We start from the raw sequence: 17,154 nt of genomic DNA, 5'->3' as shown, positions 1-17,154 counted from the left end.
TAGTGAAGCACCTGATTGAGTTGGGTGCGCAATTATGCAGGTACTTGCCCAAAACGGATGACACAAACAACTGGATTCATCATCCCTTTAATTCCCTGCCTCCAGTCCACTTACTGATATTCTTGACAAGAGAGATTGCAACAAGAGGTTCTGTGAAAATTGAATTTAATCGGAAGCCACTGCCAGATTTCTGGATTGGGCTGCGCTCAGAGTATTCGGCCTTGTCAAATCGCGCTGTTAAGACACTGATGTCCTTTGCAACCACTTACCTATTTGAGAGTGGATTCTCAGCCCTTACTAGCATGAAAACTAAATACAGGCACAGAGTGTGTGTGGAAAATGATTTAAGACTGAGACTCTCTCCAATACAACCCAACATGGCAGAGTTATGTGCATCCTTTCAAGCACACCCTTCTCATTAACCTGTGGTGAGTTAGTCACAATTTTCAATGAACAAATAAGGTTTTATATGTAAGATGGTTAAATAAAGAGCAAAATTATTGAATATTATAATATTATTATTTGTGCCCTGGTCCTATAAGAGCTCTTTGTCACTTCCCACGAGCCGGATGGTGACAAAAACTCACACTCATTCTTATGTTTAATAAATGTATTGTATAGTGTGTGTGTGTGTGGCAGGCTTACAATGATGGCAAAAAAACAACATTTGAGAGTGAGCTGACCCTGGTGCTAGAGGGGGTACACAGCTGGAGGTTGAATGTTTGGACTATAAATAATTTGGGATCCACTGATCTAATGCTGTTGAGCCCGTTGATTATTACTTAATTCAACCAGTAGGTGGCCGTGTCGAACAGTCATGTTGAAAAATCACTTGATATTTTTTACTTGTGTGTGTTTTTCCAGGCCTGTTGATACTGTTGATCTGCTCAAACCTCTTCTACCAACCTGAAACCTGGTGTGCTACCAAAGGAGTGCTCTACAGCCAAGTTAAACATTGAACCAGCTTCATATTCTCTGTATCGTGAGCAATTTGTGTTTTTTTTTTTTTATATACGGTAGTCTGGGCTGTTTATTCAAATGTATGTGTATCTTTTCTCCTGTCAAAGAGTATTTTTTTGAAGAATTGCTTTTATTTGTTGAAATGTACATATAACACAAAACAAACATCATAAACTATACCAATAATATACCATTCCAATACCAGAGTATACTTCTCAATGCTAATGTTAAAACTGTAATATATGTTTTTGTGTTCTGAAAATATGATTTATAAGGATGTTTAACACATGCTCTTTATCTAATGTTTGAGGCCCTTGCTCTACTAGGAGCTGAAAGGAATACGTTAAGTCAAGTACCTGACATAAAACAGTGTTTTGGTTTTGGTTGCTTCCAATGCTGAGCCAATGAAGTGAAGAGGTGTAAAAATTATATTTTGGGGTATTTTATTCATGAATAGAGATGTATATTTAACTGCCAAAATAATGGAAATGTTTGAGTAAATGAGGAATAGAAAGTGCATGGAAAGCAGGTGCTTCCACACAGGTGTCGTTCCTGAGTTAATTAAACAGTTAACGTCCCATCATGCTTAGGGTCATGTATAAAAATGCTGGGCAAACCATTATTTTGGCAAACATGGCTATGCACCCATGGGGTGACAATGCCCCATCCACTGTGCACGAGTGGTCACTGAATGGTTTGATGAGCATGAAAACGATGTAAACCATATGCCATGGCCATTTCAGTCACGAGATCGCAACCCAATTGAACACTTATAGGATAATCTGGAGCGGCGATTTCCACTAACATCAACAAAACACCAAATTATGGAATTTCTCATGGAAGAATGGTGTCGAATCCCTCCAATAGAGCTCCAGAAATTTGTAGAATATATGCAAAGTTTAATTGAAGCTGTTCTGGCTTGTGGTGACCTAATGACCTATTAAGACACTTTATGTTGGTGTTTCCTTTATTTTGGCACTTACCTGTAGGCAGCTCTTCATTCATTCATTCATTCATTCATTCATTCATTCATTCATTCATTCATTCATTCATTCATTCATGATACTATACTAATATTATTTGTAAAGCACTTTTCATATATTGTGTTGAAATTGCTACAGTCTATGTGTATTTATATATTTTGTTGTAAGTTCGTTGTTTATGCTTTTTAAATGTTATGCTTTTGGTTCCAAACATGGCCACCTTTACCAACTGTCTGATGACACACCCTACAAAAGACATGACTCATACAACAGTATGCAATCCGAACTAACCCTGAGTGATTCTGTGTCAGCTTTTGAGTGTACAGTACATTAAAAGTTGTCAGTTTGAGTATCAACATTAAGCAAATATACCCATGAAAGGGTAAAAACGTTGTTGTTTAAAAAAAAAAATGTATACAAATATTTCCATAATTGCACATTAAAACATATTTCATTTAAAAGGGTCATCAGGAAGAACAGTTCACCATCCAGTGGCTTCATTATTGGACAGACACACAAGCTCGCACGCACACACACATTTCTGCCAACTTGTGGTGTCATCTATGAGAATGTGTGCCAACACTCAAGACAAATATTTAAACACACACTCACACCAACATAAAACCACATCAGCAAAGAGAAAATAAATAGATTCTAAATGTATAGGGGATGACATGGGAAATACCAACCTCATGTTCATCATCTGAAGCAACACCCGAACCAACATCAAACACCTGGAAACCATGTATTTGATACTATTCCACTCATGCCGCTCCAGCCGTTACCATGAGCCCGTCTTCCCCAATTAAGGTGCCACCAACCTCCTGAGACATAAATATATGTGAAAACGGCGGGTTCGACGTTTTGTGGTCAACAAAATAGAAGAAGACGTGTTGATGTTGATGTTAGGAGTGGTGCTGGAGATGATGAATATGAGGTTGAAATTGTGAAAATGTTAGCATTGGGCCTTGTATCACCGGATTCATTCTGTACGCTATCGTCTTACTACCCCCAACTAGAAAGTGTTTCACTATGTATGTTGAATAACATGCATTTCGAAGCATATAACTTCAGATCTTACATGGCCTTTTAACCCAGTACCAGTGCGTCTGAAAAGGCACCCTACGGTATTCAAAACATAGTGAAAGTAGTGCACTATGTAGGGAATAGGGTGTCATTTGGGGATGCAGCCTGGCCAGTGTCAGAGGCAGTAAAGGTATGGATGCAGGATTTCTGAGTTCTTGGTGTGTCACCTTCAGATCATCATTACAGCATCATCATACCTAGCACACCAAGCAGGATCAGCAGAGCTGCGAAGGAGAGAGAGAGAGGAAGATTGGTTGTCTACTCAAGATTATATGGGATATTATGAGATATGGTACTACGGTAACACTTTTTGAGTCATTTAGCAGACGCTCTTATCCAGAGCGACTTACAGTAGTGAATGCATACATTTCATTTTTTTTTTTTCATTTCATACATTTTTTTCGTACTTGGCCCCCCGTGGGAATCGAACCCACAACCCTGGCGTTGCAAACACCATGCTCTACCAACTGAGCTACGGGGAAGGCTTTATAATAACTTCCATGAATATACCGTTATAAATGGTCATACATGTTTATAAATGCTTTATCAATTAATATAAATAATTTATTGATAAATGATATTAATTGTTTAGAAATGACACAAGTGCTCATGACTTGTAGTGCTTTCAATCCTTAGAAATGGTTAGACATTTTTACAAATATTGAAATACTAACATTTAATCAATCATGTTATCAGTTATTATTATAAAGTGTTAGCAGTAGCTTTTTCCAATGGGGTTGTTACCTTGAGACAGGGTGTGCTGCAGGCCCAAGGCGTGGCTGGAGGCAGTGGTGGGAGTAGCAGTAGTGCTGGAAGTAGCAGTAGTGGTGGAAGTGTTAGTTGTGGAGGAAGTAGAATTAGTGGGAGTGGCGTTCAAAGAGTTGATCACAGTACTGTTGGGGTTAGCCAGGTTCACGGCTGCATTGCTGACCAGGAAAACCTGAGGAGTACCCAGGGTTCCTGGGGGAGGAGAAAAAGATGAGCAAGAGAGAGAGACAGAATGTCACGTTCTGACCAGTAAAGGGGTTATTTGTTCTTATAGTTTGGTCAGGACGTGGCAGGGGGTATTTGTTTTATGTGGTTCAGGGTGTGTTTGTGTATGTGTTCATGTAGAGGGGGTATTTGGTTTATATGGTTCGGGGTGGTTGTGTATGTAGAGGGGTATTTGATTTATTAGTCCAGGGTTTTGGTTATTGTTCTATGTTAGTTTATTTCTATGTTCAGTCTAGTCGTTTGTATTTCTATGTTTAGCTAATTGGTGTTGGGGCCTTCAGTTGGAGGCAGCTGTCTATCGTTGCCTCTGATTTAAGGTCCTATAAATAGGAATGTGTTTATCATGGGATTTTGTGGGAGATTGTTTCTTGTTTTGCTGTGTGCCTGACGAGACTGTCTAGTTCGTTTGTTTTTGTATACGTTGTTTGTGTTTTCCTTCTTCACTAAAAAAAAGAAGATGAGTATACATTTTCCCGCTGTGTTTTGGTCTACACCCTATGACACCTGTGACACAGAAAGAGTTAGATGGCCCAGAAATAGGGGATACAATGTCCACAGGGTGTTTGGAGGTGTAGGGTGAAGTTGCTCGTATACGCTGATCTGGGGTCAGTTGAGCATTTCCCCCACTAACCGTTAAGGTTGGGATTGGGGAAGAGGAAGCTGATCCTAGGTCTGTATCTAGAGGAAGCTTCTCCCTGGAGCGTGTTTGGATGAGTGCCTCACCGTTAATTACGGTCCCGTTGGAAACGGAGAGGACGAAGCTGGTGCCAGTGTTCCTGGGGAGAGTAGCAGAGAAGGTGCACTGGATGATCTGACCTTTGACTGAGCCCTTCACAGAGTCAACAGGCAGCTACACAACACAAGAGTTACAATGTTATTAGTCAAAATGGACATTAGCCAAATGTCAGTAGGCCTAGAATTAGTCAGCTACATTGTTATTCTCCATGGCCTTGTCCCAAATGGCACCCATGTGTATATGCAGCATTGGGATCAAATTGAACTTAAATAACAACTCAGAAAATGTTTTAATTCAAGTTCATGAATTACTCTTACTCTTGGCTCTAAATCTTGTTCAACTCAAAAAAATCATTGGGTGAATATCAGTTAACTGCTGGAATTTGCCTGAAATCAAACCTAGCTCCTGAAAGGCGTTCCAGGAAGGCAGAAGTGAAACAATTGTTTCTGATTGGTTCAACTCACCGTGCCAGTGACAGTCAGAACTTTATTTAGGAGGAGAGTGGTGAAGAACTTCACAGTGCCATTGTTGTTGGCACACACGTAGGTGGTGTCATTAACGCCCTACAGAGGAGAGGGAGAGGATGAATTCAAATAACTAGAAATAAATAATATATCTTTTTTAAAGTCATTAACTAAATATCAATCTCAACACCCCAAATTTACAAAATCCAGAATTTCCTGAAGTTAAATAAGTGACCTGTGTGTCAATCTAAGTAACAGAATAAAAAAAGTAGCATCAAAATCTGTCCGTTTTTGCATGAGCTGCTTCTCTATCCACTGCATCCGCCTATGTCGGCCTTCCACATCTGCGGTGGAAGGTGGCCGAACTACATTACAACGTTGTCAGACCATGAGACATCCCAAAAATCGGTCTATTCACGAAAACATCTGTAGCGTTCAAACTAATATGGCCGCTCTATGGAAAGATGAGACTCTCAAGAACACAATAGTGTTCTCGGTTTTGCTCTACGACCCCCACGAGACTCGTCTGAAATTGGTACCGCCGATGTGCCAATTTCTGTCTATAGCGTCCGAACCGTTTGGGCTACAAACTAATATAACCCCGCTATGGAAAGGGAAGATTCTCACGAACACAATGGTATTCTCCGTTTTGTTCTACAAGTGTCATGGGTCTTGTCTGAAGGTAACTGGTACCTGTAAAAAGAAACTAATGGAAGTATGGAGGTAGTTTTGTGAAAACAAAAAAAAGGGTTAAACATGTGTCCAAAAAACACAAATATTTCATTAGCTTTCTTATATCTCCAAGATAGAAACCTTATGATTTATTTTTTGACTGTTGTGCCTTTTTTTTATTTGCCTACTGGGGTCATAACATTTCAAATGAAATAACTAAATGAGACATGGTATGACCATCTTAAAACAATGTCATATGTTAGCTTAGTAGACTTTTAGATGTTAAAATTACTTTCCTCCAATCACAAATCACAACTCACTTTTCCTGGGTATTCTAAAATGTATCCTAATTTCAAGGCAGTTTTCCATACCTGTGTGGTGTTTTTGGACAAGCCTACAGCGATGTAGCCTCTGGACTCTCCTTGTAGCTGGAGGGAGAAAGTCTGTCCCGAGGACTGCTGCGTGGAGACGAAGAAACATGAACCAGCTATGGCCGGCTCACAGTCTGATGGCTCAGCAGCACAGAACTGAGTCTTTCCACAATCCGCCCTTGAGATGCTTTGCTGTGTATGAAGAGTCCCTCATTAGTTGCTGTTGTGTTTGTCATTCATTTTAGCTTAAAGGGTCAATATGCAATTGGTAGACAATTTTTTTTATTTTTAAATCAATGATATTGATTCTTGACGAATATCAAGAATAAAGCTTGTTTTACTCCATTGTTTGCCTCATTGCTGTAAAATGCGTTTTTTGGGCTTTCAAAAAGGCCTACATGAATGCTATGTGAGATAGTGTAATTGAAACTCCCAAACAGGCACTCTATTGCTTGATCTACTTCCTGTTTACATGTCAGTCTGTGAGGTTTATTGTTGAGGAAAGAAAGAGATAAGATTAGAGAGGAAAAACAGAAAGAGTGAGAGAAAATTGTTTTTTTTTTGTAGTCTGAGACTGTGAGACATGTAGCCTAGGCAACTCACCGTGAGAATTGAGACGGTGGTGTTGATAACAGTGGGGGCTATTGCCGTGTTGGGTGTCATTGTCGGTTTGGGTGCCATTGTAGTGGTGGGTGCCATTGTAGCATTGGGTGTCATTGTGGCGTTGGGTGCCATTGTAGTGGTGGGTGCCATTGTAGCGGTGGGTGCCATTGTGGCATTGGGTGCCATTGTAGTGGTGGGTACCATTGTAGCATTGGTTGTCATTGTCGGTTTGGGTGCCATTGTAGTGGTGGGTGCCACTGTGGCGTTGGGTGCCATTGTAGTGGTGGGTGCCATTGTAGCGTTGGGTGCCATTGTAGTGGTGGGTGCCATTGTAGCGTTGGGTGCCACTGTGGCGTTGGGTGCCATTGTAGTGGTGGGTGCCATTGTAGCGTTGGGTGCCATTGTGGCGGTGGGTGCCATTGTAGCGTTGGTTGTCATTGTCGGTTTGGGTGCCATTGTAGCGGTGGGTGCCATTGTAGCGTTGGGTGCCATTGTGGCGGTGGGTGCCATTGTGGCGGTGGGTGCCATTGTGGCGGTGGGTGCCATTGTGGCGGTGGGTGCCATTGTAGCGTTGGGTGCCATTGTGGCGGTGGGTGCCATTGTGGCGGTGGGTGCCATTGTGGCGGTGGGTGCCATTGTGGCGTTGGGTGCCACTGTGGCGTTGGGTGCCACTGTGGCGGTGGGTGCCACTGTGGCGGTGGGTGCCACTGTGGCGGTGGGTGCCACTGTGGCGGTGGGTGCCATTGTGGCGGTGGGTGCCATTGTAGTGGTGGGTGCCACTGTGGCGTTGGGTGCCACTGTAGCGGTGGGTGCCATTGTAGCGTTGGGTGCCATTGTGGCGGTGGGTGCCATTGTAGCGTTGGGTGCCATTGTGGCGGTGGGTGCCATTGTGGCGGTGGGTGCCACTGTGGCGGTGGGTGCCATTGTGGCGGTGGGTGCCATTGTGGCGGTGGGTGCCATTGTGGCGTTGGGTGCCACTGTGGCGTTGGGTGCCATTGTGGTGGTGGGTGCCATTGTGGCGTTGGGTGACATTGTGGCGGTGGGTGCCATTGTGGCGGTGGGTGCCATTGTGGCATTGGGTGCCATAGTGGCGTTCAGAGCCATTGAAAAGTTCTGTGCCTCGGTTCCCATCGCCATGCACGCCATTACCATGATGACTGCGATCATTAGTCTGCTGCTATTGTCCATTCCTGATACAGTAACAGAGATCCAGGCGATTAGGATATGTAATAATAATATAATATTAACAATAATGAATAACAAGGACAGCTACAATTAAACATTTACAAGTGTTATCATCAACAGTCAGATGCATTGCACCATCATGTTGATCATGATACTAAACCTATTTCAAAAGCTTTGAGATGTATTCATGGGAATATAAAATGATCATACCAGTTTGAATAAAGACATTAACATACATTGGTCATTAAAGATCCCATGGCACTTATCATAAGGATAGGGGTGTTAACCCCAGTGGCAAATTTTCTTGCCCGCATACAATCATGGCAACCTAACCATTCCCAGCTTCCAATAGGCTCATTCACCCCCCCCCCGTAACTATTCCCGAGGTCGTTGCTGTAAATGAGAATGTGTTCTCAGTCAACTCAACTGCTAAAATAAGGGTTAAATAAAAAGAAAAGAAAATACCAGTGAATAAACATAGGCCTGCCATTATTGTGGTGATTGGTAATTAATTGTTAATATCATGGGTGGTGAATTTGACAACAACAAAACACTGCATAGTGAATGGGTAAGCTTGTTGAATTAAGACTAGACTGTTATTATTTTTACATTATTAATTAGTAGCCTAGATCCACGAATTAAATTAAATAATGTGACAAAAACAACGAAAAACGTCCGTAGGCTATTCCAGGGAGAAAAGGTTAATAAGTTATAATCTGATAGTGTTTATACAACTAACCAGCTCCAAATAAATCAAGAAACGTAATAGAATTTGATTTTAAAACAAAGAATGAGTTGTTGTTTTAAAACATCCACATGATTAGATAAAAGTGCTGGAAACTTTACCTGTGATTTTGAGACTTGCAAGATTCCGTGAGGTAAAAAGCGTCGCACCACACCTTGAACAAGTTGTGCTCACAGCTACTGTAAATCCAGCTTTACTATTTAAACAGTGGCATCGAGAAAGAGATACTCTCAATCACCCGCTATTTAAACAGCATTTGCGAGGGGAGGAGGGACAAAGGATGGAGAAACCTGCTTCTCTCCTCAGGTGCTGCCTTTCGGGGAGGGTGTACTGAGTGGAAACAATTGTTGGACATACGCCTGATACTCAGACAATAGATTGTGTCGAGTCACTGCACCCTTTTCATGGATCCGATTTCTTCTATTCCCTTGCGTATTAAATATGCTGGGAAATTATATTGCAAAGAAAAATAAAAAATAATAATACAATGAAGTTAGATACAATAGATACAATTTAGGCCTAAATATAATCCACTGCTAACTCCAAATAACATTTTAATTGTATTTTTACTGATTCTATGATTAATTCCAGGTAAATAACTGTGTCATTCAGATCTGGCTCAGTTTGATTGAGCATTCAACATTACACAGTGGAGGGCAGTCTTTTGAGTACAGTCTTGATTGTGTCAAGTGGCCAAAAGGGTTAGACACCAGTTTTGGTGAAGCAAAAAAACATATGCTGGCTTTAGTTTCAATGGCCCAAATTAATACATTTAATTTGTCTGAAGATGACACAAGTTTATGTATGTGTCACAGGCGTCGTATTGATGAGACCAAGACGCAGTGTGTTGAATGTGCATCTTTTACTTTATTTAAACTTTTTAAGGTATAGGGGGCAGTATTTTCATTTTCGGATGAAAAGCGTGCCCAGAGTAAACTGCCTAATACTTGGGCCCAGAGTCAAATATTTGCATATTATTAGTAGATTTGGATAGAAAACACTGAAGTTTCTAAAACTGTTTGAATGATGTCTGTGAGTATAACAGAACTCATATGGCAGGCAAAAACCTGAGAAAAATCCAACCAGGAAGTGGGAAATCTGATGCTTGTAGTCTTTTCAAGTCATTGCCTATCTAACACATAGTGACTTAGGGTTCATTTTGCACTTCCTAAGGCTTCCACTAGATGTCAACAGTCTTTAGAGCCTTGTTTCAGGATTTTGCAGTGAACAAAGAGCGAACAAGAAGGCCGGGAAGTTGGTGACTCAGAAAATGACATGCCTTCAGTGGCGCGCATTCACGTGAGAGTTAACTGTGTTCCATACCATTTTTCAAGACATTGGAATCGTCCGGTTGGAATATTATTGAAGTTTAATGTTAACCTGTTGGGGATAGGGGGCAGTATTTGCACGACCGGATAAAAAACATACCCGATTTAATCTGGTTACTACTCCTGCCCAGTAACTAGAATATGCATATAATTGATTGATTTGGATAGAAACCACCCTAAAGTTTCTAAAACTGTTTGAATGGTGTCTGTGAGTATAACAGAACTCATTTGGCAGGCCAAAACCTGAGAAGATTCCAAACAGGAAGTGCCCTCTCTGACCATTTCTTGGCCTTCTTTGCCATCTCTATCCAAAACAGGGCATCTCTGCTGTAACGTGACATTTTCTAACGCTCCCATAGGCTCTCAGAAGGCGCCAGAACGTTGAATGATGACTTTGCAGGCCATGGCTGAAAAACAGTAGCGCATTTGGTAAGTGGTCGATCTGAGAACAATGAGACTGGCGCACGCGTGCTCGAGACGACTCCATGTTTACATTTTCAGTCTTTGAACGAAAACAACGACTCCCAGTCGGAATATTATCGCTTTTTTACGAGAAAAATCTCATAAGAATTGATTTTAAACAGCGTTTGACATGCTTCGAAGTACGGTAATGGAATATTTTGACATTTTTTGTCACGAAACGAGCCGGCGCATCACCCTTCTTTACCCTTCGGATAGTGTCTTGAACGCACAAACAAAACGCCGCTATTTGGATATAACTATGGATTATTTTGAACCAAACCAACATTTGTTATTGAAGTAGAAGTCCTGTGAGTGCATTCTGACGAAGAACAGCAAAGGTAATCCAATTTTTCTTATAGTAAATCTGAGTTTGGAGAGTACCAAACTTGGTGGGTGTCAAAATAGCTAGCCTGTGATGGCCGGGCTATCTACTCAGAATATTGCAAAATGTGCTTTCACCGAAAAGCTATTTTAAAATCGGACACCGCGATTGCATAAAGGAGTTCTGTATCTATAATTCTTAAAATGATTGTTATGTTTTTTGTGAACGTTTATCGTGAGTAATTTAGTAAATTCACCGTAAGTGTTCGGTGGGAATGCTAGTCACATGCTAGTCACATGCTAATGTAAAAAGCTGTTTTTTGATATAAATATGAACTTGATTGAACAAAACATGCATGTATTGTATAACATAATGTCCTAGGAGTGTCATCTGATGAAGATCATCAAAGGTTAGTGCTGCATTTAGCTGTGGTTTTGGTTTTTGTGACATTATATGCGAGCTTGAAAAATGGGTGTCTGATTATTTCTGGCTGTGTACTCTGCTGACATAATCTAATGTTTTGCTTTCGTTGTAAAGCCTTTTTGAAATCGGACAGTGTGGTTAGATTAACGAGAGTCTTGTCTTTAAAATGGTGTAAAATAGTAATATGTTTGAGAAATTGAAGTAATAGCATTTCTAAGGTATTTGAATATCGCGCCACGGGATTCCACTGGCTGTTGACTAGGGTGGGACGCAAACGTCCCACCTAGCCCATAGAGGTTAAATGGCACAGCCGTCCTTGGGACGTTCCCCTCAGGACTTGAGCAAATCCACGGATGTCTCTGCCGTCCCCACTGAGTATCATGACCTCCTGGAGGTTTTCAGTAAGGCACAGGCTACTTTCTTCCTCTGCACCGTCCTTATGATTGTGCCATTGATCTCTTCCCAGGCACCACACCCCCAGTGGTCATCTATATTCTCTATCCGGCCCAGAGACCAAGGCCATGGAAGAGTATATTGAGGAATCTCTGGCTACTGGAGGCATCCGTCCATCTGCATCTCCTGCCGGCACAGGGTTTTTCTTTGTGGAGAAGGACAATACCCTGAGTCTGTGCATTGACTACCGTGGTCTTAATGATATAACAATCAAGAATCGTTATCCCCTACCACTCATCTCCTCGGCCTTTGAACCTCTCCAGGGAGCCACCATTTTTTCCAAACTGAAACTTCAGAATGCCTACCACCTGGTTTGGATACGCCGAAGGAGATGAATGGAAGACAGCCTTTAATACAGCCAGCGTACTGTCTCCCAAAGTACTGTTCACATGGTCTCCAGCGGTTGACAAAGCCTTCGTGGACCTGAAACATCGGTTCACCACAGCACCCATCCTCGTCCATCTGGATCCATCCCGTCAATTTGTGGTAAAGGTTGATGCTTCTGCTGTTGGAGTGGGGGCCATCCTGTCCCAGCGATCTGCACAGGACCAGAAGCCTCATCTTTGTGCCTTCCTGTCTCATCATCTCAGTCCGGCAGAGAGGAACTATGACGTTGGCAACAGAGAACTCCTGGCTGTCAAGTTGATGCTGGAGGAGTGGATGAAGGAGCGGAAGGAGCAAAATAGCCCTTTGTGGTCTGGACCGACCTTACAAATTTGGAATATCACCGTACAGCCAAGCGCCTTAATGCCAGGGAGGCCCGGTGGGCTTTATTGTTCACCAGATTCAACTTCACCATTTACTAACGCACAGGGTTCAAAAATGTGAAGCTGGACGCCCTCTTCCGCATATACAGTTCCTCTACCACACCCTCGGTCTCTGAAACCATTCTCCCTACCTCATGCCTTGCTGCTTCAGTGGATTGGGGTATTGAAACCTTGGGTCGCAAGGCCCAACGTTCCCAGCCTGAACCTGAAGGGGGCCCGGCTAACCGATTATTTGTTCCTAACTCAGTCCTATCCCGGGAACTGGAATGGGCTCATTCCTCAAGGCTGACCTGTCATCCAGGTTCCCGTCATACCCTAGCCTTCATCCGACAACGTTTCTGGTGGCCCACCGCGTGCACAGCTTGTGCTCAGAACAAGACTCCACGGCAAGCTCCTTCTGGCCTCCTTCAGCCACTACCTGTCCCTCATCGTCCCTGGTCCCATATCTCTCTGGACTTTGTCACTGGGCTCCCTTCATCTGATGGCAACACTGTCATTCTGACGGTAGTGGATCGATTCTCCAAGGCCGCCCATGTCATCCCTCTTCCCAAACTACCCTTTACCAAGGAGACGGCCCAGCTTATGGTGCAGCACGTCTTCCGGATCCATGGACTCCCGGTGGACATGGTCTCCGACCGGGGTCCTCAGTTCTCGTCACAGTTCTGGAAGGCATTCTGCGCCCTTATTGGGCCGTCGACCAGCCTGTCCCCTGGATTTCATCTCCAATCCAATGGCCAGTCTGAGCGAGCCAACCAGGACCTAGAAACCACTACCTGGAGCCGGCAACTGGTCTGGGTGGAGAAGGCCCGGAACACCCTTCCCTGTTCGGCCACAGGACTCTCTCCTTTTGAGTGCTCTTTGGGGTATCAACCTCCACTCTTCCCGGAACAAGAGCAGGAGGTCAGCGTACCCTCGGCTCAGATGTTTGTCCGCCGCTGTCGATGTACCTGGAGAAGAGCTCGGGGGGCAATTCTCAAGACCAACTCCAGGTATCGTCGACAAGTTGACCGTCGTCAGACCCCAGCTCCCCGCTACCGCATTGGACATGGCTTTCCACTCGGGACCTGCCCCTTCGGGTGGAGTCCCGCAAACTGTTCCCCTGTTTCATTGGTCCTTTTCCCATCTCTAGAGTCCTTAGTTCCACTGCTGTCCATCTTGTGTTACCCAGTACCCTCCATATTCACCCTACCTTCCATGTGTCTAGGATTAAACCCATGTCTCACAGTCCTTTGTCTTGTTTTCCCTCCCCCCGGGTCATCGATGACCAGCCAGAATATACGGTGAGATGCCCTTGAGGGTTCGACCATGGGGTAGGTGTTTCCAGTACCTGGTTGACTGGGAGGGTTATGGCCCGGAGGAGACGTGCTGAGTCCCTGCTAAAGACATCCTGGACCCGGCCCTCATTGCCGATTTTCAACGCCGACACCCCAGTCAGCCAGGTATGCGCCCAGGTAGGACACCCCTGGGGGGGGGGGGCTACTGTCACACCCTGATCTGTTTCACCTGTCGTTGTTGTGACTGCCTCCACCGCCTCCAGGTGTCGCTTGTTTTCCCCAGTGTATTTATCCCTGTGTTTCCTGTCGCTCTGTGCCAGTTCGTCTTGTACGTCCAAATCAACCAGAGTGTTTTTCCCGTGCTCCTGCCTTCAATAATCTCTTTTTGCTAGTCCTCCTGATAAACCCGATGGTCACTCTGACAGAGCTCTAGAGTTCCTCTGTAGAGATCGGCGAACGTTCCAGAAGGACAACCATCTCTGCAGCACTCCACCAAACAGGCCTTTCTGGTAGAGTGGCCAGACTGAAGCCACTCCTCAGTAAAAGGCACAAGATTCTCTGGTCTGATGAAACCAAGATTGAACTCTTTGGCCTGAATGCCAAAGAGAAACCTGGCACCATTCCTACAGTGAAGCATGGTGGTGGCAGCATCATACTGTGGGGATGTTTTTCAGCGGCAGGGACTGGGAGACTAGTCAGGATCAAGGCAAAGATGAACGGAGAAAAGTACAGGGAGATCCTTGACAAAAACCTGCTCCAGAGCACTCAGGACCTCAGATTGGGGCAAAGGTTCACCTTCCAAGAGGACAATGACGACAAAGCCTATTCCCCCTCAGAAAACGAAAAAGATTTGGCATTGGTCCTGAGATCCGCATAAGGTTCTACAGCTGCAACATCGAGAGCATCCTAACTCGTTGCATCACTGCCTGGTACGGCAATTGCTCTGCCTCTGACCGCAAGGCACTACAGAGGGTAGTGCGTACGGCCCAGTACATCACTGGGGCTAAGCTGCCTGCCATCCAGGACCTCTACACCAGGCGGTGTCAGAGGAAGGCCCTAAAAATTGTCAAAGACCCCAGCCACCCCAGTCATAGACTGTTCTCTCTACTACCACATGGCAAGCGGTACCGGAGTGCCAAGTCTAGGACAAAAAGGCTTCTCAACAGTTTTTACCCCCAAGACATTAGACTCCTGAACAGGTAATCAAAGGGCTATCCGGACTATTTGCATTGTGTGCCCCCCCCACATTGACTAACCGGGCTATCTGCATTGTGTCCCACCACCCACCACCCGCCAACCCCTCTTTTACGCTACTACTACTCTCTGTTCATCATATATGCATAGTCACTTTAACTATATCTACATGTACATACTACCTCAATCAGCCGGACTAACCGGTGTCTGTATGTAGCCTCGCTACTTTTATAGCCTCGCTACTGTATATAGCCTGTCTTTTCACTGTTGTTTATTTCTTTACTTACCTATTGTTCACCAAATACCTTTATTGCGCTACTGGTTAGAGCCTGTAAGTAAGCATTTTACTGTAAGGTCTACACCTGTTGTATTTGGCGCACGTGACAAATAAACTTTGATTTGATTTGAAGCAAACAGCCAAGATAACGCAGGATTGGCTTTGGGACAAGTGAATATCCTTGAGTGGCCAAGCCAGAGCCCGGATCGAACATCTCTAGTGAAACATGAAAATAGCTGTGCAGCAACGCTCCCCATTCAACCTGACAGAGCTTGAGAGGATCTGCAAAGAAGAATGGGAGAAACTCCTCAAATACATGTGTGCCAAGCTTGTGGCATCATACCCAAGAAGACTTGATTCTGTAATCGCTGCCAAACATGCTTCAAAAAAATACTGAGTAAAGGGTCTGAATACTTATGTAAATGTGATATATTTTTTATAGATATTTTTTATACATTTTCAAAAATGTCTAAAAGCCTGTTTTTGCTTTGTCATCATGGAGTATGATGTATAGATTGATGAGGGGGGAAAAACAACTTAATCCCCTTTCAGAATAAGGCTGTAATATAACAAAATGTGGAAAAAGCCAAGGGGTCTGAATACTTTCCAAATGCACTGTATTTTGTATTAGTTGTTGACACTGACGTGGATCATTTTGCCCAACCATTCTGGTGTCACTTTGTGTGTTTGACAAGACAAATGTCATGTGAGACACACGCACACACACACACTAACTGGTCCATCCATTGGAAAACGCCCAGTCGATCTCCTAGCTGCATTGTCTGAACTTCACTGTTGTGTTATTTGGTAGATCCTCCTCACAACCCCCTAACTAAGCTATAGTTACTGTAGTTAACTGTCATTAGAGTAGAAGAATAGACATGGTAAATTGAGTGTCCTTGTTGCTACCAATAGACAGAGACCTTAGATTCCACAGACCAGACAGACAGAGGGCATACTATAAGTTTAGAGAACTTGAATTAAACTTTTTGTTGTTGTTGAAATTATATGGTTTCTTATATTATTACATCATCAAACATGACTCATTGCTCAATATCACTTCATTCTCCAAAACATCTCATATCAACATCTTATCTAAAGTGAACTGGAATGTCACATCAGTAGCGTGCATACCTACCTAAGATATGCATTGTGTCTCTCATTTGTCATTTCCTATAAACAGGTGATTCCCTCACTTGACAATCTGATGTGAGTGAAAGTGAGTCGTTGTGCAAGCGTAATATAAAGAAAGTGAAGTTATTTCAACGCTATTAAGAACAAAAGGACACTGATACAGACAATAGAGGCAATCACAGCAAGTGTCAGTAATTCACTGTAAGTAGCGTTAAGAAATCTTTCCACACACATACTGTACTACTCCAGTTGTATTTCAGCTGGCATGGCAATACGGTACTGTGGCGACTTTTAATCTGCTATTGTGACATCCAGAAACTGAACAGTAGTCACGCACACTCACATGTGACACAGTATGTACATGCTTACAAACAAACTAATGTGCACACAAAAATGTGGACTTTTAATCTGCTATTGCACCATAAGTTGTGTTATGTGTACAGGTGCACAAACTCACTGATACGTACATACACATTATCATAGTGTAAACACACTTAACAGCGACCATGCACAAAACTAAATGGACAAAACATTATGAACACCTGCTCTTTCCTTGACGTAGACTGACCTGGTCAATCCAGGTTAAAGCTATGATTCCCTATTGATGTCGCTTGTTAAATCCACTTCAATCAGTGTAGATGAAGGAGAGGAGACAGGTTAAAGAAGGATTTTTAAGCCTTGAGACAATCTAGACATTGATTGTTTATGTGTGCTATTCGGAG

At 43.3% G+C, this 17,154-nt stretch overlaps 1 protein-coding gene across 1 annotated transcript; it reads right to left on the bottom strand.

Moving 5' to 3' along the window:
- Positions 1–1,071: 1,071 nt before the first annotated feature.
- LOC106608983 (mRNA decay activator protein ZFP36L3) lies at positions 1,072–9,130 on the bottom strand. Its single transcript, XM_014207281.2, has 7 exons — positions 8,900–9,130; positions 6,869–8,058; positions 6,266–6,457; positions 5,223–5,321; positions 4,746–4,872; positions 3,774–3,989; positions 1,072–3,253 (listed from the first exon to the last, which is right to left on the bottom strand). Exons 2-7 carry the CDS (start codon positions 8,054–8,056, stop codon positions 3,210–3,212), a joined length of 1,866 nt encoding a protein of 621 aa, XP_014062756.2. The 5' UTR covers positions 8,057–8,058; positions 8,900–9,130; the 3' UTR covers positions 1,072–3,209.
- Positions 9,131–17,154: the final 8,024 nt, after the last annotated feature.

Source organism: Salmo salar, chromosome ssa07, assembly GCF_905237065.1.
Source record: "Salmo salar chromosome ssa07, Ssal_v3.1, whole genome shotgun sequence".
NCBI lineage: Eukaryota > Metazoa > Chordata > Actinopteri > Salmoniformes > Salmonidae > Salmo > Salmo salar.
The sequence above is the reverse complement of the archived record's forward strand: the minus strand, read 5'-3'. Positions and strand labels throughout refer to the sequence as shown.

Coding starts and splice junctions, on each gene's coding strand:
- LOC106608983 (XM_014207281.2), bottom strand. CDS start 8,056: ATGGACAATAGCAGCAGACTAATGATCGCAGTCATCATGGTAATGGCG. Junction 6,458..6,868: donor CCACCGTCTCAATTCTCACG/GTGAGTTGCCTA, acceptor CTTCATACACAG/CAAAGCATCTCAAGGGCGGA. Junction 3,254..3,773: donor GCAGCACACCCTGTCTCAAG/GTAACAACCCCA, acceptor TCTCCTTCGCAG/CTCTGCTGATCCTGCTTGGT.